This window comes from Suncus etruscus, chromosome 2 (genome assembly GCF_024139225.1).
Source record: "Suncus etruscus isolate mSunEtr1 chromosome 2, mSunEtr1.pri.cur, whole genome shotgun sequence".
Taxonomy (NCBI): Eukaryota; Metazoa; Chordata; class Mammalia; order Eulipotyphla; family Soricidae; genus Suncus; species Suncus etruscus.
In genome coordinates, this window is record NC_064849.1 from 123,457,121 (window position 1) to 123,480,927 (window position 23,807).

General features: G+C 35.9%; 1 protein-coding gene across 1 annotated transcript in view; it reads right to left on the reverse strand.

The window, feature by feature from the left end:
* ADAMTS6 (ADAM metallopeptidase with thrombospondin type 1 motif 6) overlaps window positions 1-23,807 on the reverse strand; it is a 267,510-nt gene that overhangs the window by 51,412 nt on the left and 192,291 nt on the right. Inside the window, 3 exon segments of the mRNA XM_049768834.1 lie at window positions 7,814-7,952; window positions 8,359-8,522; window positions 23,584-23,664. Coding sequence (XP_049624791.1) covers window positions 7,814-7,952; window positions 8,359-8,522; window positions 23,584-23,664 — 384 coding nt within the window.

Sequence of the window (23,807 nt, forward strand, 5' to 3'; positions counted from 1 at the left end):
TCCCAAATGGAAGAACACACATTTCTTACTTGAATCTTTAAATCAGTGAAAAGTTTAACAGCTAAATAATAAAACAACTGAGACCACTGGGTTCAGTCCCAGCAACCCACACTAACAGAAAGTCTATTCATCAGGCACCTGGCATACATTACTACTAAAAGACTCATAAAGCCTTGTAACAGGACATACTATGGTTCTCAGTCTCTAGTCAGGTTTTTTTTTTTATCAATGAAAACATTAATTGGTAGTATATGAATTTGGCAGTCAGATAAGTTAAAAGTTTTATAAATTCAGTAGAAAAGGAATAAGAAATCTCTAGTCAGAATAACAAATGTTTCAGTAAATAAATTTAATTCACTGGACTGGGGTTTCTCTCAAGGGAAAGTCACACTATATCTTAAAACCATGTTTATCCTGAAGACAACGCCCTGCAGCATCTTCAACTCATCAGACCAAGGGAAGTATTTCATCTCTGACTCAGAAGAAAAAAGTCATTACCTGCACTGAATCACCAGAAACATTCCCAACAGAATGAAATTCTTCACTGGGTCTGCTAAGCAACGAAAAAAAAAAAAAAAAAAACACAACAATTTCAAAAACTTCTTATCTGAAAAGATCTTGTAAGAAGAACTATCAATGTTGCTATCAAATTTCAAAGTTGAAAAATCTTGCCATTAATGGCACTAGGCAGGAAAGTAATAGGGAGTCTTGTCATACTGCAAGAGAAAGTTCTTTGAGATCATCTTTCCTCTTTTATAAGTCTTAGAAGCTTCAAACATTCTAACACCACCACCACGGAAAAATGAGAGCAGAATATTTTAAGATATTAATACTCTTAAGAATATCTTAAGATACATTTTTAGTTTCTGAGAAAAAGTTGGCAAAACATTACTGTTATTCTGAAAGATACCTTTAATTACAGATGAAAGTATATTTCTCATCCGCTAGCAAATGATTGGCTACTCTTTGATAGATTCCTAAGTCCTGAGACTGGAGAGATGATGCAGTGGGTAGAATGTCTGTCCTTGCATGCAGCCAATCCTAGTTTGATCCCCAATACCTTATATAGTCCCTTGAGCCTCATCAGGAATGATCTCTGAGAGCAAAGCCAGGAGAAAGTCCTGAGCAACACCATATGTGATATGTCCCCCCATCCCCAAACCAAGAAATATTCCTGAGTTCTACATTATTTCCTACTCTAACCACAAGACTTCTATGATTAAAGAACAAAGTTTGGGTCAGAGAGATCGTACAAGGCTTACAATGCTTGCCATGCACATAGTTGACCAAGGGTCTAACTCCAACACCATATATGTCTCCTAAGCCCATCAGAAGTGAAGCTTGAATGCAGAGTCAGGAATAAATCCTGAGCACTGATGTGTGTGGCAGAAAAGAAAAGAAAAGAAAAGAAAAGAAGAAGGAAGGAAAGGAAAGGAAAGGAAAGGAAAGGAAAGGAAAGGAAAGGAAAGGAAAGGAAAGGAAAGGAAAGGAAAGGATGGAAGGAAGGAGAAAGAAGAAAGAAAAGGAAGGAAGGAAGGAAGGAAGGAAGGAAGGAAGGAAGGAAGGAAGGAAGGAAGAAGAAAGGAAGAAAGAAGGAAAGAAAGAAGAGAAAGAAAGAAAGAAAGAAAGAAAGAAAGAAAGAAAGAAAGAAAAGAAAGAAAGAAAGAAAGAAAGAAAGAAAGAAAGAAAGAAAGAAAGAAAGAAAGAAAAGAAAGAAAGAAAGAAAGAAAGAAAGAAAGAAAAGAAAGAAAGAAAGAAAGAAAGAAAGAAAGAAAGAAAGAAAGAAAGAAGAGAGAAAGAAAGAAAGAAAGAAGAAAGAAAGAAGAAAGAAAGAAAAAAGAAAGAAAAAAGAAAGAAAGAAAGAAAGAAAGAAAAGAAAGAAGAAAAGAAGAGAGAAAGAAAGAAAGAAAGAAAGAAAAAAGAAAGAAAGAAAGAAAGAAAAGAAAAGAAAGAAAGAAAGAAAGAAAGAAAGAAAAGAAAGAAAGAAAGAAAGAAAGAAAGAAAGAAAGAAAGAAAGAAAAAGAAGAGAAGAAGAAAAAAAAGAAAGAAAGAAAGAAAAAGAAAGAAAGAAAGAAAAGAAAGAAAGAAAGAAAGAAAGAAAGAAGAAAGAAAGAAAGAAGAAGAAAATAGAAAGAAAGAAAAGAAAGAAAGAAAGAAAGAAAAAGAAAGAGGCTGCACCCAGAAGACTCCACATGCCAGCACTTCTGTGTCTCTTCAGCTGGTATGTGGGGGGCTCTGGGCAGGACAGCTAGCCATAGGCCCCCTGAGCTGACACTTAGTCCAGGGGACTGAGATCCCCCCATCACCGACTGGTCTTCACGGCCAGGCCTGGTATATCGGGCCCTGGGGGGAGGGTGGGGAGAGAAACTCCTCTGTATGCACACTGGGACCCCATTTAGGAGTTCTTTTCGTATTAGTATTCATTTTCAAAAGTGCGCGGGGGCATTCTTTTTAAAAACACCCATAAATGTTCTTAATTCTCGACTGTTCCTATGAAACAAAATGGAATGCCCTTAGATTTGGAGGATAACATTCAAATAGGTCTTTAAAATCAGTGTATATGTAGATGTGACTTCCTATACAGGGGTCCTCTCTGACTCCCAAGCCTAATCCATAAACAATTCATGTATACAATGTATATATTCCCTTGATATATTTCCCTCCCCCAAACAAGAGCCCTTCTACTCCCTCATCTCCCAATCTGGATTCGTTATCTTCCCATTAATTAATCATCTTTACTCTCAGTTCTTAACTTGTTAGGCACCAAGACCGACCTCCTGCTGCCCTTTCGCACACCCCTACAAAGCTCATTATTACTCCTTAATCTCTTACTCCAACCATCAGTACCCCACATTTACCGTTTTTAACTTCAGTGCTACACAGTCCTAATCATAGAGCGAAGTCATGCATTGAATTTAACTACCCCCAACTATTTCAAAAGACATAAAATGGACACATATGTCTTTTGAATATTTTATGTGTATTTTCTTTGACAGCTATAACTCTTACTAAATATTCTTTTACAGTAACGGTTCTACCCACTTTTTATCTTGTCTTCTCTTTGTGAGCTGTTCAATAAGGAATTTTGGTGAAAGAGCCCCTCAGTTTAATGCTTATGATTGAACCATGTCATTGGGGTTTGTTGGACTTGTTCTTATGGCCCCCATAAGCGCCGATAACACCATGTGGCATTGTTTCTTGTTTGCATAGGCACATTAAAATGGGAAAATACTATACATACAAATAAATTCTTATCTAATAGAGATTGAAACACACAAATCTTGTAGTGCAATGGGACCTTACACCCTAAACATTGATATAATGACCTGGCACAGGCCTCAAAAGAATGGGCATCCTCCATTCACCCCTGAGCCAGGGAAGCTATCTACGAAACATCCAAGGTTTTTTTTATAACAACACCTGAAGCAATCCTCTACCAGGGAAGACCCTACCATGCTCTGATATCGACCTGCTCAAAAGAGACTTCCCTTAACACTAAGAAGACTTGACAACACAACGACCTGTTTACAGGACACGGTTCTCTGCATTGCCCTTTAATTGTGAGGTGAAACGAGAGGACACTCTGCACCATCCTGACTGCAATGTAGGATATGCAGATTCCAGGATCTTTAATACAGAAGCATGATACCAACAACAGAGACTGTGTGAAAAATAAAAGTGTATTGGCACTACAGACAATGACTTGGATTGGACAAACTAGTTTGCCTGGTGCCTAGAGTTGGTCTTATGCCAGGAAACTTCAGGGGTAGGGTCTCCTTGTGTTTAGGCCAAGGCTTTTCCTTTCCATGTCCCTCATATTTTGGTGGGCCTATGCAAACAATAATTGCCACTCTAACACCGTTTTTACTGTTCTCCTTTGACTCTAATCTTTAAGAAAAACAACCCATTTAAACTTTTGAGGTTAACTTAAACTAATATGCATGTGCATGGAAATGTAAAAAGGTACTTTGCCTTCAAAGTTTAAGGAGTTACATAAGTTTTATGTTTTAGATTGCTTTGTGTGCTGCTAAGAAATACTATGTATTACAATCTGGGGACTTGAGGGACAAAGTAATTGTTACATGGGTTCTGTTTTATTTTTCTTAATGTTCTTTGGCTGAAAGTTCAAAGTTAAGATAACAGCAATGGGACTACTGAGAATTCTGTTTATGGGTGATTGTCCTTCCACTGTAACTTTACCTTGCCCTCTTTCTTTGCATCTTTGTTCTCATAATTAAAAATGAAAGAAGAAAGAAAGAAAGAAAGAAAGAAAGAAAGAAAGAAAGAAAGAAAGAAAGAAAGAAAGAAAGAAAGAAAGAAGAAAGAAAGAAGAAAGGAAGGAAGAAAGAGAAAGAAAGAAAGAAAGAAAGAAAGAAAGAAAGAAAGAAAAAAGAAAGAAGAAAGAAAAAGAAAGAGAAAGAAAGAAGGAAGGAAGGAAAGAAAGAAAGAAAGGAAGGAAGGAAGGAAAGGAGGAAGGAAGGAAGGAAGGAAGAAGAAGGAAGAAGAAAGAAAAGAAGGAAGGAAGGAAGGAAGGAAGGAAGGAAGGAAGGAAGGAAGGAAGGAAGAAAGAAAAAGGTGGGGTGGGAGGGAGGGGGAGAGAGAAATGAAGGGAAGGAGGGAGGAAGGGAGAGATGAAGGAAAGGAGGAGTGAGGGAGAGATGAAGGAAGAAAGGAAGGAAGGAAGGAAGGAAGGAAGGAAGGAAGGAAGGAAGGAAGAAAGGAAAGGAGGGAGATGAAGGAAGGATGAAAGGAAGGAAGGGGAGAGATGAAGGAAGAAAGGAAAGATGGGAGGGGAGAGTGAGGCAGGGAGAGATAGATAAAAGAAGGAAAGGAGGGAGGGAATTGGGAGGGAGGGAGAAAGGAAAGAAGGGAGGGAAGAAATAAGGAAGGAAGGGAGAGAAGAAAGAAAGGGAGGGAGGGAGAGATGAAGGAAGGAAGGGAGGGAGGGAGAGATGAAGGAAGGAAGGGAGGCAGGGAGGGAGAAAGAAAAGAAGGGAGGGAAGAAAGAAGGAAGGAAGGATGGAAGAAAGAAAGGAAGGAAGAAAAGAAGGAAGAAAGGAAAACTTGGAGTTAAAACAGAGATAACTTAAAAGATCCAATAGTAATGATCTGCACTTTATATTCTAGGAAATATTGCAGAGAGAAGTTTCATTTTATTTGCCCATTATAATTATAGTACTTCTTTCTGGTAATTTCTTCGTTTCACATACTAAGACAATTAGTAATTTCAAAGTCATTTGCCACACTGAAATGAACACGTACAAGTTCCTAATATAGTACAGAGAATGTTTTACATATAGGTTGCATCTAGAAATATGCACACACTTCAGTGATGAAGATGTGGATTCTATGAACCTAGACAGCTAAGTTTCCATTTCTGTGTCTGGCACTCAATCTTGACTGAACCTCACAAGCATCTGGAGATCTTATTAAAAACAAGATTGCTAGATGTCAATCAAGATTCTGTTTAGTAGATTTGAGAAAGTGCCCTAAAATGAACATTTCTAATAAATTTCTACCAGATGAATATGAAACTACTATCCAGGGTCTACTCTCTGAGCACCACTTACCATACAAGACAAATGGCAGTTCATTACACTATTTGCCTGCTTGCTTTCAAGCATTGCACATCTTTCTTCCAAAGAAGGCAATGGTCTTGTGAATGCTGTCATAATTACTTATAACTGAGCACAACATTGCTTTTCAGAAGTACCTCAAAAATCTAGGATCAGTAGCTCCAGAAGAGAGAAAGAAGTATAAATAACAGAGAAAATTCTTTCAGGATTTATTCTCCCTCATTTTTTCTTTTGTTTTAATCAAGAATTAATTTAATAATGTTTTCTCAAAACAAGTAGTATGAAAAAGAATAATGTTCATTCTGATTTTTATACTTCTTTAACTTATTAAATCACAGGGGATTATTTTATTTCTAACTTCAGTTCTAAAATATGACAAGTTCTGTTCTAGTAGTCTTTCCTTGCCATCCTTCTTTTGTTGTTGTTGTTGTTGAACTATTCTTTTTGAACATAAAAATCATGGATTTAGAAGGAACACCAAGAATTCACTTAATCCCTCCTTGGCTTCAGACAAGATTGTGTCTAAACTATCCCCAAATATAGCAATTTTCAGTACAAAGACTAAGAAATCCCCATTCAACAGTCTGTCATATACTTGAAGATACTAATATATTTTCTCTAAGTTGCCTCTTCTTCAAGTTAATAACTTAACCTTTTAGATCTTTATCATTAGATTGTCTAAACTTTGAATTACTTTAATTATTATTTAACAGATTTATTCCACCTTCCTCTAGGGCCTGAAGTATGTACATAAAACTGTCATGAAGTCCTCTTTTAATATGCAAAAATGTAAGTAAATTTATAGATTAAATAAAGAGAAATTTAAGTTGAACAAAGGAAGATATGTATATAAGAGCCACTAAAATATAATGGCATTCATTTGAATAAAAGATTATAAAATGATTTTATTTATTTAAATAAATATTGTAGTCTTAAAGTTTTAAAAACTACGATCTTTCAAAATATGTGAAATCTGTTTCATGATAATTTATATAGAAGAAAACATACTATGATTCACTTATTCCTATTTTTAACATTTGTGATGTCATCGGAATACTGGAAGATGGAGTTGTAGTTAACTATTGTTTTAATTTTTCTAAGACTAAACATATTAATCAAGTATGTGATACCTCATTCATTATTTATAAAAATAATCATCTCTATTCAGGCCTTGAGATTCAAGTGTTTTGGAGATTCAAGAAAAATTAAGCTAGAACAAGACAAAAAAATAAAGTCTATGTTGAGTTATATGTCATTTCAGCAATTTAGAAAGGGAAATGCATTGGTCTATGGGATAAAATGGGATGATACACTTTATTTTCACTTCTCCCATTCTACATGCCACTATCTGTAATTTAATTTTTGCTTTTGGAATGGTGAGGTCTAGCCTATGTCTGAACTATAGGTTCATTTCCTTGCCTATTGGGATTGGGGTATACGGTGGAGGCGATGCATTTAGTCTCCAGAGAGAAGGAAGATGCTGCTTGCACAGCACTTCTACTCACCAGTCCATGCAGCAGCAAGGGTGTTGGCTTTGAAGGAAGCCAACTGTCCTGCTCTCCCAGCCAGAGGTAAAGAATTGCATTGGTGGCCACTAGAGGGAGGAGGATTAGGAATAGAGTAAATTGTGGGGAAAAGGCACCCATGAAAAACGCACATGGGACAACCAACACATCACCAACCACCGCCTAGCAGCTACCTCTCTGAGGGACTGTAACAGAATCAGCATATACCATTAACCCAGACACCTGGAATTATTGTAGCATCCCAGTTTATAGTCCCTTAACTTGGATGGCTGAAGAAGGGAGTTTGAATAGAATTGTGGTAAACACACAAGCACACAAGCACAAGCACACAGACATACTTTCTCATCCCCCATTACAAGAAGTTGTTCCTGTGCCGTCTGATTCTGCTCATTTTATTATTTAGAACTCTTGATGTTCTTTATGCGTGCACGAAAACCAAATAGCCCACCTTCATGAGAGTCTTGGGAGAAGCACCAGCAGAGACACTCATTGTGCCAAGATGTATTTTACCAACAAATCTGTACAAATTACATGAGGTTAAAAACAAACATAATGTAATATAATTAAAGTTTCTTTTGCTAAATTACAGCTTGAAGCAAACCTGCAAGAAATGTTTCCAATTAGCTTCTTTAGCAAACACAAAGAACAGCCCAGAACATATTTTGCTTTTCCAATCTGCCCACTGGGTGGGCTGCCTAGTGGGTGTCTTACCTCCAGCACAAGTAGCAGAGCATTCAGACCAGGGCTGATGATTCCATGTGAAACCGACTTCATTGTCTCCACTGCCAGTCCGACTGATAGGAACATTGAACTTATACCTAATCCCCAAATTCTGTTCCTGAAGCAGAACCTGCCATTGAAAACAACTGGTGAAGATAATTAAAATGCAATGAGCCTTCATTCAGGTAGTTATTATTTCATTTGAAGAAAATGTCATAAAGTGAATCTTTTCAAACACTTAAGATAACTTTTACAACACATGCAATGATTTATTCCTTCAATTTCCATGGGTAATTTGAAGCCATTTCTTTCCCCTTCCTTGTTTGTTTATAGAAAATATTATCCAAGCAGGTATTGAAAAGATTAAATAAGCAAAGGAAAACAGTACTGCAGCTTTAGCTTTACATGTTTTATGTTCTTGTTAGTTTATTTACCTTAAGTTCCCCAACTGTAAAACTCAAATAATAAAGCCTGCTCCTTCCTACTACACCAGTGGATTACAGAGAGAAGAAATAAAGAGACAAAGACACACTTACCATAACAATAAGATTTTCTGAGGTGGGACCCAGAGCTTCCAAGGATTCTGGATCATCAGTTGGTCTCTTGTAGTGAAAAGCTGTCCCAGCAACATCAAACTTCCTAGGCCAGTCAATAGTCCAGGCACCATTAATATAGTAATCATCCCCTTCAGATTTCAAAGCTAAAATAAAAATATTAGTCCAATGTCACTGATGAATAAATGGACAAGCATATACAATACAAGCCATTTCCATTTCGAGATGAAATTGTTGGGCATTTTCTTAAATACAAATTAGTTGCAACTTTTTATGTAATTGAAAAAAGATATAAAGTACCTGTAATAATACTGACAAAACCAAATGGATGATTTGTCTGAAAGAACAAGCATATGGAACTAGCAAGGCAATAATGACACATGAATAATGGGGGTTTATGGTGACAATGGAACTTTATGTTCAAATATTAATTAAAAAAGCAATTATAGAAACATGGGGGAAATCTGTAACACTGACACATAGGCTGACAAGAGAATAATGGATCAGAACAATGAAACTAAATGATTAAGAAATAAAGCCATGTCAGGACAAGGAGAAAAAAATAAAGACAAACTGCAAAAGCTCCCAGAGTTCATATAGAAACATGTCAACAAGTTCTTTTAATCAATAACTATTAAATGTTAAAGGTAGAACAGTCAGATGAATCAGGAAATAAAATCTAACCTTGTTATTTATAACACATTTGAGACTCATTGAAACTTCAAAGATAAACACCGGTTCAAAATATAAATGATTAGCAATTCATATTAAAGGCAAATGCTTGCCAAAATATGACTGGAACAACCATACTTAAATCACACAAAATAAATATTAAATTTAAAAAAGGGTTATGAGTAGCCACTGTATTAAACAATAATTAAGGCATTGATACATAATATATTATTGTACCTATATCTATATGTAAACATATAAAACATTAATATATAATATCTAAATATAACAAATGCTAACAGGCCTAAAGAGAGTTCAAGTACAACACAATAGTAATAGGAGACTTTACAACCTCATTCCCACCACTATACAAGTAAACAAGATAGAATATCTGCCAGGAAACAAGAGCCTTAAATAAGTTGGAATAAGTGCCTAAAATACTTATGAGGCAATGAGGGTGATCCCTACTACTGCCACATGGACCATGTATGGTCCTGGCAACTGCAGTCCCTGTGCCAAAGCAATTTCTGACTATACTGCATCCAAGTTTGTACAAGCATCAAGATTAAGAAACTATGGGATATGATACCAGCAGACATTACAATATGTGCAGCATGGCCAGGAGCACAGCACTACATCCATGATGCATGCGAGCATCAAAACTAATGAGTGTGACTCCTACAAGAACATGTGCAAGCACTACCATGGCTAGGTATGTGGGCATCAAAATTTGGTGGGCAAATCCTGGCAGGCACCACAACCAAAGGTACAAGTACTACAGTTAAGTGCATGTATGACCCCCAGTCATCTTAACAGTGATTAACAGAAGAAAGAGAAGAGAGGAAAAAGACCTGGGCTTAATAAGTAATTATAGGATTTTTTTTTTTTACCCCCAACAATAACAACCAAACACACATTCTTTTCTAAAAGACATGTAGATTCTTGACACTAGACCACATGATGGAGCACAAACATGGTCAATGAAGTCTGAAGATTAAAATAACTTAAAGTTATGGTCCTCAGAGCACCATCAGAAGCAACCCTAAGCACTGTTGAAATTAGACCCAGAGCACTGTGAGAACTTAAAACACCAAGAACTAAAATTCCTAGAAACAATGGGAATCAAGATATGAAATATTAGAACATATAAACATAGAAAAATACATTCTTTCTTGCTTTTGAAGCACACCTGGCAGTGCTTAGTGTTTACTCCTGGGTCTGTGCTTAAGGAGTACTCATGGCAGTGCCAGAGAACAAAGTCAAATCAGTCACATGTGAGGCAAGTGCGAATCTGTAGCAAAACAGACACAAAACAGGAAACAAAATATCTCTAATAATCTATATCATAATAAAATAATCTCATACCTTAATACAAAGTAAGTAGAAAGAAAGATATACTTTTTCTGTTTGTTTGTTTGTTTGTTTTTGGCTTTTGGGCCACACATGGTGGTGCTCAAGGGTTACTTCTGGCTCTTCACTCAGAATTCACTCCTGGCAGGCTCAGGGGACCATATGGAAAGTCGGGAATCGAACCCGGGTCCGTCCTGGGTTGGCCGCATGTGAGGCAAACACCCTATTGCTTGGCTATCGCTCTGGCCCCCTATAAATACTTATAATAAGTAAATAAAGCAACTCCATAAAGAGATTTAGTATATACAAAGGAAGTAACTTAAATTAGTAAAGGAAAGACAACAAAAATAGAAGACTAACATTCAACCCAAAATTTGTTAAATTAGTGTCTCATTCTCTATAAAAAATTATGGAGCATTATTCCATTTCTAGGTATAATCCAAAAATACACTTTAAAATAGTAGTTGAGTATCTGCTCACCACATGTTTACAGTACAATATTCCCAAGAATAGAAAGGCAGAAATGTTCAATAAATAAGTGTTAATAAATAGATATGATGTATTAATTAATTATATTAATAATATATAAATAAATATTTAATTCAATAAATAAAAATTAACAGATGACCAGAGAAACAAAATATTATAATACACTATAAATCAATATTGTTTAGTCATAAAATAGATGAAGATATTCATACATGCTTCAATGTGAAAGAATTTCAGAAATATCATATGACAGAAAAGGCCATAGTACATAGTAAATAAAAGGCCACATGTTACATGCTTCCATCTATAGGAGATATCAACAATAGTTAAATGCATAGAAACCAAAAATATGCATTTGGTTATTGCTCAGAACTGAGAAATGAGAAGTAACTGTTTTAGTATAAAGTTCCTTTGGGCTAACACAAATATTTGGAAATACAGTAAATGTCATTGAATGGTTAATTTTAAATGATTATTTGGGGAACCAAAGAGATAATACAGTAGCTAAGATCTTGTATGCAACAAATCTTGGTTCAATCCATATGGTCCCTAAGCCCCAACAGAAATGATTCCTGAGCACAGAAGCAGGAGTAAGCCCTGCATGCAGCTGAGTATGACCCCCAAACTGAACAAATAAACAAAAATGAAGGGAAAAGGGATGATATATGAAAGAGAACAAGCAATCATTCAAGTCTCACTAAGTACCACTGTGAAATCTAAATTTGTTCCAAAAGATTAATCATCAAATAAATAGAACTTCCATTTTTTCTATGTTGAAGTGACTGGTGCTAGACTTATTTCACATGGTGAAAAATGAGAAAAATTCATAAAATATATGAATCATGTATCCCTGAGTCATTGGCTAGGAGGCATTTCTTTATTTTAAAAAGTAAGGGAGTTGATTTGTATCAAGTCACTAGCTTTCTTTCTAGAAATAGTCAGTATAGAAGAGAGCTAAACAGAGCCAAGTTTTCTCACTTTGTAGAGAAATAGAACTCAGATCTAAAAAATTTGGAAGGTTGGGGCCAGTGAGGTGGCGCTAGAGGTAAGGTGTCTGCCTTGCAAGCACTAGCCAAGGAAGGACCATGGTTCAATCCCCCGGCGTTCCATATGGTCCCCCCAAGCCAGGGGCAATTTCTGAGCGTTTAGCCAGGAGTGACCCCTGAGCATCAAATGGGTGTGGCCCAAAAAAAATTTGGAAGGTTAAGATAGCTGGAATTTGTAGAATCGGGAGTAGCATAGCAGGAAGAAATCTGTTGCTGAATAGAATTTTGTTTATGCATTGTATAAAACTCAATAAATTCAAGGTGTGTAGCAGGGTGAAGGAATCTACTTTGGTGTTATAAGAAGAATAATTCCCAACAGGAGAATTCAATTTCAACTACATTTGGCAGAGATCCAAGAAGAACCATCTTCTTGTGGCATTAAGCAAAAACCACAATAAAAGGCACTACTCTGGACTCATCTAAATAAAAAATCAAAAGTAAGCTTATCTACAAATTAATTAACACCCTTTAAAGAAAGAAAACAAAATCCAAGCTCTCAATAACAAATGCAATGTAAATATCCAATGAAAATTGCCATGAAATGAAAAATATAACCCAAAGAAATTAACTCAAAAATAAAAAATTGTGGGATTTGCATAATATAATTTTCAAAGTCATTATAAATTATTCTAAGATTTTAAATAAAAGCATTAATATAGTGAGAAAAATATGAATATATATATCCATGCACATACTTATAAGCTCAATGTGGTGGTTTTGCATTGAAATCCCTGGTGCTACAAGTATGTGATCTCCAGAGCACCACCATCAAGTGTGGGTGAGTACCACATGCACTATATCACCCTTAGCTAAGTTTATAAGCAAGCTTGCAAGTGTGAAATGGCAATTCTATTCCCTGTACTGCTATTTAGTGGTCCCATTAATTTTGGAATTGAGTGGTGCTGATCTCTTGAGTAGAAAAAAGCAAGATATATGTAAGTCCTATAACTAAAGTGTGCAAACACTGTAGCCAGGAGTGTGAGCCCTGGAGAGAAGGTATGTGAGCACCACAGCAGAGAATGTCTGAGTCCCATAACTGAGGATATGTCACTTCATTCAGCACATATTAAGCTTTCAAAGTACGTGGCTTCCTGCAAGCACCACAGTATGTGAATCTCAATCATGACAAATACAGCAAAAAAAAGGAGGGGAGAAGAGGGAAAATTAAAACTGTACTATATGATTCAATGATCAAAGCTAGTAATTTTTCTAAAGTATATGAAACACAGATTTAAAAGTATATTTGAATGAAGTCCAGTGTTCATAGTTATGTAATTCATATTAGCCAAGATATGTAATCAACCTAAATTCTCATCAACACAATAAGCAAGAATCTGTGATAATCATATTCATTGGGATATTTTTCAGCCATTTAAAATAAAACTGTCATTTGGGACAAAATGATTGGAACTTGAACTGATTTTGTCAAATAAAATGGATAAAGAAGTGAAAGAAGATTACTAGACAGTTACAAATAGATGTGGAATATTAATACTGAAGGAAGTGAACCAGCAAACAATAAAAAAAGTTACTCTTAGATGGCAAAAATTGTAATGGCTCCTTGAGGGAAAGACGTGGATGAGATGGGGAGGGAGGATAACATAAAAGTGGTCTAGAGGATGGCACTAGAATTTTGGAGGTGGGCATGGTAAAATCTTATAAACAGAGAGGCATTAAAATTTATCCCAGAGTTTCTGCAACACTGTACATTTTTTAACCACACTCGGCTATGCTCAGGGTCTATTCCTAGCTTTGCTCAGGACGCCTTCCTGGCATGCTCGGGGGGCCATGTGGGATGCCGGTGACCAAATTCAGGTCGAGCACGTGCAAGGCAAGCGCCCTATCCGCTATTCTATCACTCCAGCCCTGAGCAACACTGTAAATTAGTGATGAATCCATATTTAAAAGAAGGAAAATAAAAATATTGCAAATGTATTTGCAATGGAATTTATAAGAATCGTTTATTAGGGGCCAGCGAGGTGGCGCAAGAGGTAAGGTGTCTGCCTTACAAGCGCTAGCCAAGGAAGGACCGCGGTTCGATCCCCCGGCGTTCCATATGGTTCCCCCAAGCCAGGGGCGATTTCTGAGCGCTTAGCCAGGAGTAACCCCTGAGCATCAAACGGGTGTGGCCCGAAAAAAAAAAAAAGAATCGTTTATTAAACAGAAAGACTTGATGTTTACAGCTGTACTACAACAAACTATCAATGTTGTTTTGTAAACTCTGTAACAACTGCTAATTAAACAGAACCAAAAAGAATAATTAATATTAGCTTATAATTATAAGAACAAGTATAGTTAAGTATATTGTAAGACACTTAATACTCTAAGGCAGTACACTTGCACACACATGCATACATACAAACAAACAATACCTAGGACAAATAGAAAAGAAGCAAATAACTCTGTGGTAGCAAACAATGGTATTCATATAAAATTAAAATACAAATATCCAAATAGAAGATTGGCAAATATGGTTATTAGCCTTTTGTCAGTAAATATTAATTGGACACAGACAGGTTTTTCAAATGCTGTGTGACTTATGTCTGTCTGATTTCACAATGGCAGAATTGAATTGTTGAGGCAGACTACATGCCTACTATTTATTTATTTTTTGTATCCCTTTACAGAAAAGTTCTGGTAAATTCTTTATAAACAACAATTTAAGGAATAATTGTTGGGGCCGGCGAGGTGGCGCTAGAGGTAAGGTGTCTGCCTTGCAAGTGCTAGCCAAGGAAAGGACCTTGGTTCGATCCCGCGGCGTCCCAACTGGTCCCCCCAAGCCAAGGGGAATTTCTGAGCACGTAGCCAGGAGTAACCCCTGAGCATCAAATGGGTGTGGCCCGAAAAACCAACAAAAAAAATAAAAAAATAATTGTTAAACCCAATAAGAAATCAAGATTCAAGTACCTAAATTGTACAAGAAAAGTACTTTATTTCATAGTAGTTTTATTTCAGTTGCTTGCATTGGAAGTCACACCCAGTGGTTGCTCCCAGTGGTGTTTGGGGAACCATGTCGTGCCAGGGATTAAACCTGGGGCTCCTTCCCTCATGCAAAGTTGGACTTTGGATGTACATGAAAAGCCCTTTGAGCTATCTCTACAGTCTCTACCAAAAATATTTTAAAATCAGCTTAATATAGTTCCATTTGTTTATCTCTGCTTCTACTTGTTTGGAGAGTGCTGTTTCCTCCTTGAAGATGGCTTTAGTCTCAATGTTATATAGTGTTTTACCAACATGTTGTTCTATATACCTTATGGTTTCAGGCCTAATATCAAGGTCTTTAATCCACTTGGATTTGATCTTTGTGCGTGGTTATTAGATGAGGGTCTGAGTTCACTTTTTTTCAACTACTTGTCCCAACACCACTTGTTGAAGAGGCTTTCCTTGCTCCATTTTGAATTTCTTGATCCTTTATCAAAGATTAGTTCATTATCTGTCTGGAAAACATTCTCTGAATACTCAAGTCTATGCCACTGATCTGAGGATCTGTATTCCACTACCATGCAGCTTTTATAACTATTGCTCTGTAACAGTTTAAAATTGGGGAAAGCAACACCTCTCATATTCCTTTTCCCAAGGATTGCTTTAGCTATTTGTGAGAGTTTATTGTTCCAAATGAATTTCAGGAGTGTTTGATCCACCTTTTTAAAAAAAAATTACCTGGGTATCTTTAGAGGGATTGCATTAAATCTGTACAATGCTTTGGGGGAGTATTGCCATTTTAATGAAATTAATCCTACCAATTCATGAGCAGGGTCTGTGTCTCCATTTCCTTGTGTCCTATCTTACATCTTGAAGCAGGATTTTGTAAATTTTTTTGTATACGTCCTTCACCTCTTTAGTTAAGTTGACCCCAAAGTATTTGAGTTTGTGTGGCTCTAATGTGAATAAAATTGTTTTTTTTTAATGTCCATTTCTTTCTTTATCATTATTGGTGTATAAGAAGGCCATTGACTTTTGCATGTTAATTTTGTAGCCTACCAGTTAGCTATATGAATCTATTGTTCCTAGAAGCTTTGTTGCAGAGTCTTTAGGGTTTTCTAAATATATTATCATGTCATCTGCAAACAGAGAGAGCTTGATTTCATCCTTACCTATCTGGATGCCCTTGATATACTTTTCTTGCCTAATCTCTATGGCAAGTACTTCTAGAATGATGCTGAATAGGAGTGGTGAGAGAGGGCAGCCTTGTCTTGTACCAGATTTTAGGAGAAAGGCTTTTAATTTATCTCCATTAATAATAATACTTGCCATTGGCTTGTGGTAGATGGCCTTGACTATATTGAGAAAAGTTCCTTTTATTCCCATCTTGATTATTAAGCCTAGAAGCTTCTGCACCTCAAAGGAAATAGTGCCTAAGATACAAAAGCCACCCACAGAATGGGAGAAACTATTCATCCAATACCCATCAGACAAAGGGCTAATATCAAAAATATACAAGGTACTGACAGAATTTAATAAGAAAAAATCATATAGCCCCATCAAAAATGAGGAGAAGAAATGAACAGACACTTCCTCAAAGAAGAAATACAAATGGCCACAAGATACAATAAAAAATATTCCATATTACTAATCATCAGGAAGATGCAAATCAAAACTACAGTGAGGCACCATCTCACACCATAGAGACTGGCATATCTTACAAAGAACAAGAGCAATAAGTGCTGGCAGGGATATGGAGAGAAAGAAACTCTTATTCACTGCTGGTAAGAATGCCCTCTAGTCCAGACTATATGGAAATTTCTCAAAAAACTGGAAATTGAGCTCACATATGATCCAGCTATTCCACTCCTAGGGATATACCCTAGGAACACAAAAATGCAATACAAAAATCCCTTCCTCACACCTATATTTATTGCTGCACTATTTACAATAGCCAGAATCTGGAAACAACCAAGATGCCCTTCAACAGATGAATGGCTAAAGAAACTGTAGTACATATACACAACGGCATATTATGCAGGCATCAGGAGAGATGAAGTCATGAAATTTTGCTAAACGTGGATGTACATGGAATTTATTATGCTTGAGTGAAATAAGTCAGAGGAAGATAGACACAGAATAGTCTCATTCATCTTTGGGTTTTAAGAAAAATTTAAAGAAAAAAAAAAGACATTAATGTAATAAGGTCCAGAGACGATAGAGTTAAGGGCTGGAAAGGCCAGAAGGAGTGGCTCAAAATTTGAAGCTTACCACAAAGAGTGGTGAACGCTGTTAGGGAAATAATTACACTAACAACTAGCATGACAATGTTAAAAATGAGGGAAGTTGAATGCCTGTCACAAATACAGGTAGAGGTGGTGGGAATGTTGTGCTGGTGGAGGGGGGTATTCTGTTTATGACTGACACCCACCTACAAATATGCTTGTATTCATGATGCTTAAATAAAGATTATTTTAAAAAACATTGGAAAAGAAAAGAAAAAATATTTTAAATTCAGAGACAAGTAAATATATGTAAAAAAGAGTAAATTAAAAACATTTAACATGCAATCACTAATTAGAAGTCTGAATAAATAAATAAAAAGACTTAAAAATTTGATAACTATTATATGTTCAATATAGCTAGAGGTAACATTCTTAAATGTCTAGACAACAAATAAATGGTTCAAATAAATAGAACCAAATCTTACAAAGGTATAGAATAAACAAACCTACAATTCTAATTAGCTATTACAATATGAATCTTTGAATACTACCATTTGAACATGAATGTAAAACTAAGTAAGAATAGGGACTACTTGAGTAAAGCTAAGTCATGAAACAAACTTGCATAAAAGAATTAAAACCAGACAAATGAAGTTTTCAGCCCATAGTAAATGTACTAGAAATAAGTAACAAAAATATCTGAAAACTTCCATATATTTAGAAATTTAATAATGCCTTCAATGCTATGCTTCACAAGGCAAATAAAAGTATTTTAAACTGATTTTAACTAAAATTTAAAATAAATTGTATACCTGAAACTCAATCATGAACAACTTGTAGATAATGTGTAGATAATAGATAATTGTTGGGAATTACTCCTGTCAGTGCTCGATAAACCATGTGGGAAGCCATGAATCAACTCAGGTTGGCTGCATGTAAGACAACTACCTTAACCAGTTTATTACTACTCTCATCAGATATTTTTTCTTACTGAAAAACATTGCATTGCAACATTTAAAAACATGTATCAAGATATGGTATGATGAAGTTAAAGCAGTATTTAGGGAAAATTTTATACTGAAAAACACTTATACACAAATAATGATAGAGAAGAAATGGACATTAAAAATTCACAATAGTGGCACCCAAACTCAAATATCTTGGGGTCAACTTAACTAAAGAGGTGAAGGACCTATACAAAGAAAACTAGAAAACCCAACTCCAAGAAATAAAAGAGGACACAAGGAAATGGAGACAGATGCCCTGTTCATGGATGGGAAGGATTAACAATTTCAAAATGGCAATACTCCCCAAAGCAGTGTACAGATATAATGCAATTCCTCTAAGGATATCCATGATATTCTTCAGATAAGTGGATCAAACACTCCTGAAATTCATTTGGAACAATAAACACCCATGAATAGCTAGAGAAACCCTTAGGAAAAAGAATATGGGAGGAATCAGTTTCCCGAACTTTAAATTGTATTATAAAGCAATAGTCTGGGGCCAGAACAGGTGGTGCAAGCAGTAGGGTGTTTGCCTGGCAAGAGCTAACCTAGAATGGACCTCGGTTTGGTGGTACCTGATTCTGGGGATAAAAGCAAGGGTCTGTGGAAGGCGGGAGGCTTTTTTCCTGAGGCTTATTCTTAGGCCTTTTGGATTCGGCCTCTTCATGGAATAAAGAACTGTTTTCTTCGGAAGCCGGCATGCCTGTTGGCTTTCTTCCCGCATTCACCTCAGAACAGCCGGCTGAACAGAGTAACAGACACGTGGTCCGAGCTGGAGGAGAAAGGCCTCATTCTCCATCCCTCCATCAGTCAACCTCATCAGGGACTGATTTGCAACAATCCCCCGGTGTCCCATATGGTCCTCCAAGCCAGGAGCAATTTCTGAACGCATAACCATGAGTAACCCCTGAGTGTTACTGGTGTGGCCCACAAAAACAAATCAAACAAACAAAAGCAATATTTATTAAAACAGCATGGTACTGGAATAAAGACAGATGCTCAGATCAATGGAATAGACTGGAGTATTCAGAGAATGTTCCCCAGGCATACAATCAATTAACCTTGATGAAGGGGCAAGAAATGCAAAATGGAGCAAGGAAAGCCTTTTCAACAAGTGGTGCTGGGACAAATGGTCAGCCACATGCAAAAGAGCGAACTCAGACCTCCATCCAACACCATGCACAAAGGTAAAACCTAAATGGATTTAGACCTTGATATCAGACCTGGAACCATAAGGTAAATAAATAGAACAACATGTAGGTAAAAACACTGTAACTTTGAGACTATAGGCCTCTTCAAGGAGGAAACATCACTCTCCAAACAAATGGAAACGGAGATAAACAGATAGGACTATATTAAGCTGAGAAGCTTCTGCACCTCAAAAGAAATAGTGACAATTATACAAAGGCCACCCACAGAATGGGAGATAAGGGGCTAATATCTAAGATATACAAAGTACTGACTGAACTTAACAAGAAAAAACATCTAACCTCATCAAAAATTGGGAAGAAGAAATAAACAGACATTTCCTCAAAGAAGAAATACAAATGGCCAAAAGGCACATAAAAAATGCTCCACAACAATAATCATCAGGGAGATGCAAGTCAAAACAACAATGAGGTATCATCTCACAACACAGAGACTGGCATACATCACAAAGAATGAGAACAATCAGTGCTGGTGGGGATGTGGGGAGAAAGGAACTCTCATTCACTGCTGGTGGGAATGTCATCTAGTCCAGCCTTTATGGAAAACAATATGGAGATTCCTCAAAAAGCTGGAAATTGAGCTCCCAAACGATCCAGCTATAACAGTCCTAGGGATATACCCTAGGAACACAAAAACACAACACAAACATTCCTTCTGCCACCTATATTCATTGCAGCGCTATTTACAATAGCCAGAATCTGGAAACAACAAAGGTGCCCTTCAACAGATGAATGGCTAAAGAAACTGTGGTACATATGCACAATGGAATAGTATGCAGCTGTCAGGAGAGATAAAGTCATGTAATTTTCCTATACGTGGATGGACATGGAAACTACTATCCTGAGTGAAATAAGTCAGAAGGAGAGAGATAGACACAGAATAATCTCACTCATCTATGAGATTTAAGAAAAATAAAAGACATTATTGTAATAATACTCAGAGACAATAGAGATAAGGGCTAGAAGGACCGGCCCATGGTATGACGCTTACCACAAATAGTGGTGAGTATAGTTAGAGAAATAATTACACTAACAGCTTTCATGACAAGGGTAATGAGTGAGAGAAGTAGAATGCCGGTCTCGAATACAGTCAGGGTGGGAGAGGAGGGAGATGGGGGACACTGGTGTTGGAAATGTTGCACTAGTGAAGGGGGATGTTCCTTTTATAACTAAAACCCAACTACAAACATGTTTGTAACTGCGGTGCTTAAATAAAGATATTATTTTTAAAGAAAGTAGAAAAAAGAAGACTTCCATGTGCCAGCCTGAGGCCTCAGAGTACTGAAGTTTCTTTGTTTTGGGTCCTGATCCTATGTTTCTCTTCTGATTGCTGATTTCTTATCTTTTAGTATTCTTTGTAATAAATTAGTAAGTAACTAACTGTGTTTCCTTTGTTCTGTGTGCTATACTAGCAAATTAATCAAACTTGAGAATGCAGCCCTGGGAACCTATGATTTATAGTCTGTCAGTCAGATAATAAACTGGGCTTACAAAGGTCACCTGATTTCTGAGGAAGAGATGGTGGGAACTGCCAATCTATAGCTAGTGGTTCAGAAATACAGGTAGCTGCCTGGGACTTGCCTGGGCTTGTGGCCAGTTTCTGAAGTGGAGAGTGCTCTTGGGGCACTGATCCCAAATTCAGGGCCATCTCTAGGGAGTGTCAAAAAGGAACATAATTCTCACACACTCTACTGACATCCCAGAATTCCTTGCTGGTGTGAAGAAGCCTCCATACAAGTTAAAATGAAATGCAGAATACTAACAGACACATTCAATAAACTTACCCAATAAATTCTACAAATTACAAAAATTAAATTTTTCACTAAACATCTTCACACAAAACACTAGTTTGGATGGTTTCATAATTAAATTGTATAAAACATTAAGGAACAATAATAATAAGGAAGGAGAGAGGGAAAGCAAGAAAGAAAAGAAAGAAAGGAAAGCAAGCAAGCAAGAAAGAAAAGCAAGCAAGAAATAAGAAAGAAAGAAAAAGAAGAAAGAAGAAAGAAAGAAAGAAAGAAAGAAAAAGAAAGAAAGAAGAAAGAAAGAAAGAGGAAAGAAAGAAGCAAGAGAAAGAAAGAAAGAAAGAAAGAAAGAAAGAAAGAAAGAAAGAAGAAAGAAAGAAAGAAGGAAGAAAAGAGAAGAGAAAGAAAAAAGAAAGAAAAAGAAAGAAAGAAAGAAAGAAGAAAGAAAGAAAGAAAGAAAGAAAGAAAAGAAAGAAAGAAAGAAAGAAAGAAAGAAAGAAAGAAAGAAAGAAAGAAAGAAAGAAAGAAAGAAAGAAAGAAGAAAAGAAGAAAGAAGAAAGAGAAAGAAAAGAAAGAAAGAAAGAAAAGAAAGAAAGAAAGAAAGAAAGAAAGAAAGAAAGAAAAAGAAAGAAAGAAAGAAAGAAGAAAGAAGAAAAAGAGAAGAAGAAAGAAAAAAGAAAGAAAAAAGAAAGAAAGAAAGAAAGAAGAAAAGAAAAGAAAAAGAAAGAAAGAAGAAAGAAAGAAAGAAAGAAGAAAGAAAAAGAAAAAAGAAAGAAGAAAGAAAGAAAGAAAAAGAAAGAAAGAAGAAAGAAAGAAAGAAAGAAAGAAAGAAAGAAAGAAATTAGAAAGAAGGAAGATGAATGAAAGAAAGAAGGAAGGAACAAACGAAAAGAGAAGGATGGAAGGGTAAAAAGGAATGGAGGGAAGTAGGTAGAATGGAAGGAGAGACGAAAGAAAGGATTGTAGAAGGAAGGATGATAGGAAGAAAGGATAGAAAGGAAGGAAATGAGGGAAGGATGGTAGAAAGGAAGGAAGAAATGGAGGGAGGAAAGGAAGGAGAGAATAAATATGGGAAAGAGAATTAAATTTTCTTTTACTTTAGGATGACATAGCAATCTATGTAAAAAAAGTTGCAAAACAACTTTTAGAATAAGTGAAATAAGCAGGTCAATACTAAATAAATCAGCATGCTACTACATAATAACAAATGATCCAAAATAAAATTATAATAATAGCATTTATAATAAAAATTTTAAGTAAAAATTAACGATAGATTTTAAAATATATATGCTCAAGAGCTGTATATTAAAAAATACATATTAGTGGGGCTAGAATGATAGCAGAGCATTTGCCTTGTATTGGCCAACCCAGGACGGACCCGGGTTCTAGTCCAGACATCCCAGATAGTCTCCTGAGCCTGACAGGAGCGATTTCTGAGTGCAGGGCCAGGTGTAAACCCTGAGTGCCACTGGATGTGGCTCCAAAAAAACAATATATATATAACAAGGCAAAGGATTTAATAAACAAGGGCAAAGACTTAATGAACAGGTAAAATGTTGCACATATGGAAGATGATATTTTAAACATACCATTTCTTCCTAATTTATCTAAATTTAATCTTTTTTTTTGTTTTGTTTTTGTTTTTGTTTTTTGGGTTACACTGGCAGCGCTCAGGGGTTACTCCTGGCTCTATGCTCAGAAATTGCCCCTGGCAGGCTCGGGGGACCATATGGAATGCCGAGATTTGAACCACTGTCCTCCATGCTATTTCTCTGGCTCCCTCTAAATTTAATTTTTTTGTGAATTCCATATTATACATTTTTTATTCACAAGTTGATACAAAAATGTAGAGGGATAGTTTTATTATTCAGTGATCACTTGTTTAAGGCCCTGAGTTTGATCCCAGCAAAACACACACACTATACAAATAAATATACATATATATGTAAAGAATATGAAAATAAAAAATTATAAAAGAATAAACTATAAATCACAATATTTCCTATTTTAAGACCTATTGGGGGCACTCTACTAATATAGAGTATTATATAACTAAAATTAATATTTTCTTTGTCAACTATTCTTTAATTTAGAAAATAGAATGACATTTTCCTGCTCCTCTTTTGTTTTCTCATGATCATATTTAAGCACGACCATCTCTTTCTCTGTTCTCTCCTTATCCTCACTGATAGACATCACAGATATAATAAGGGGAAAGTGAATGATGACGACAAACAGCAATATAAAAAACACAGAATGGTTTCACTTATAGAGACATAAATTAGTGGGAAGAAACAAAAGTAGATCAATATACTCATGTTCAAATGATTTATTGAAGTAAATTATACCTTAGTTAAATATAACTGAAAAAAAAAGAATCTAAAATCCATAAGGGGTAAAGTATAAAGTAATTATTTTTATTTATTTACCTCTTATTTAGGTCATAAAAAATTTGAGACTCCCGTTATTTTACCATGAAGGTATTCTACCTCAAAGCACTGTATCTTTTTCTCATTAAATCTAGAAAAAGTACTACTTACCAATATAGTTCTTTGACATGGCCACTTCTCTGACTTCAATATGAACAGAACCTCTTGGTATCTGCACAACTTCCATGTATCCTGGAACACAGAAATTATCCAATAATAAGTAATCTTGATCCACAGATGAATGTCTAATAACCATTAAGTATAACAGTTTCCTTACCCTGCCATTCTTATTTTTACTTTGAACATTATATATTATGATATATAAGCAAACTTCC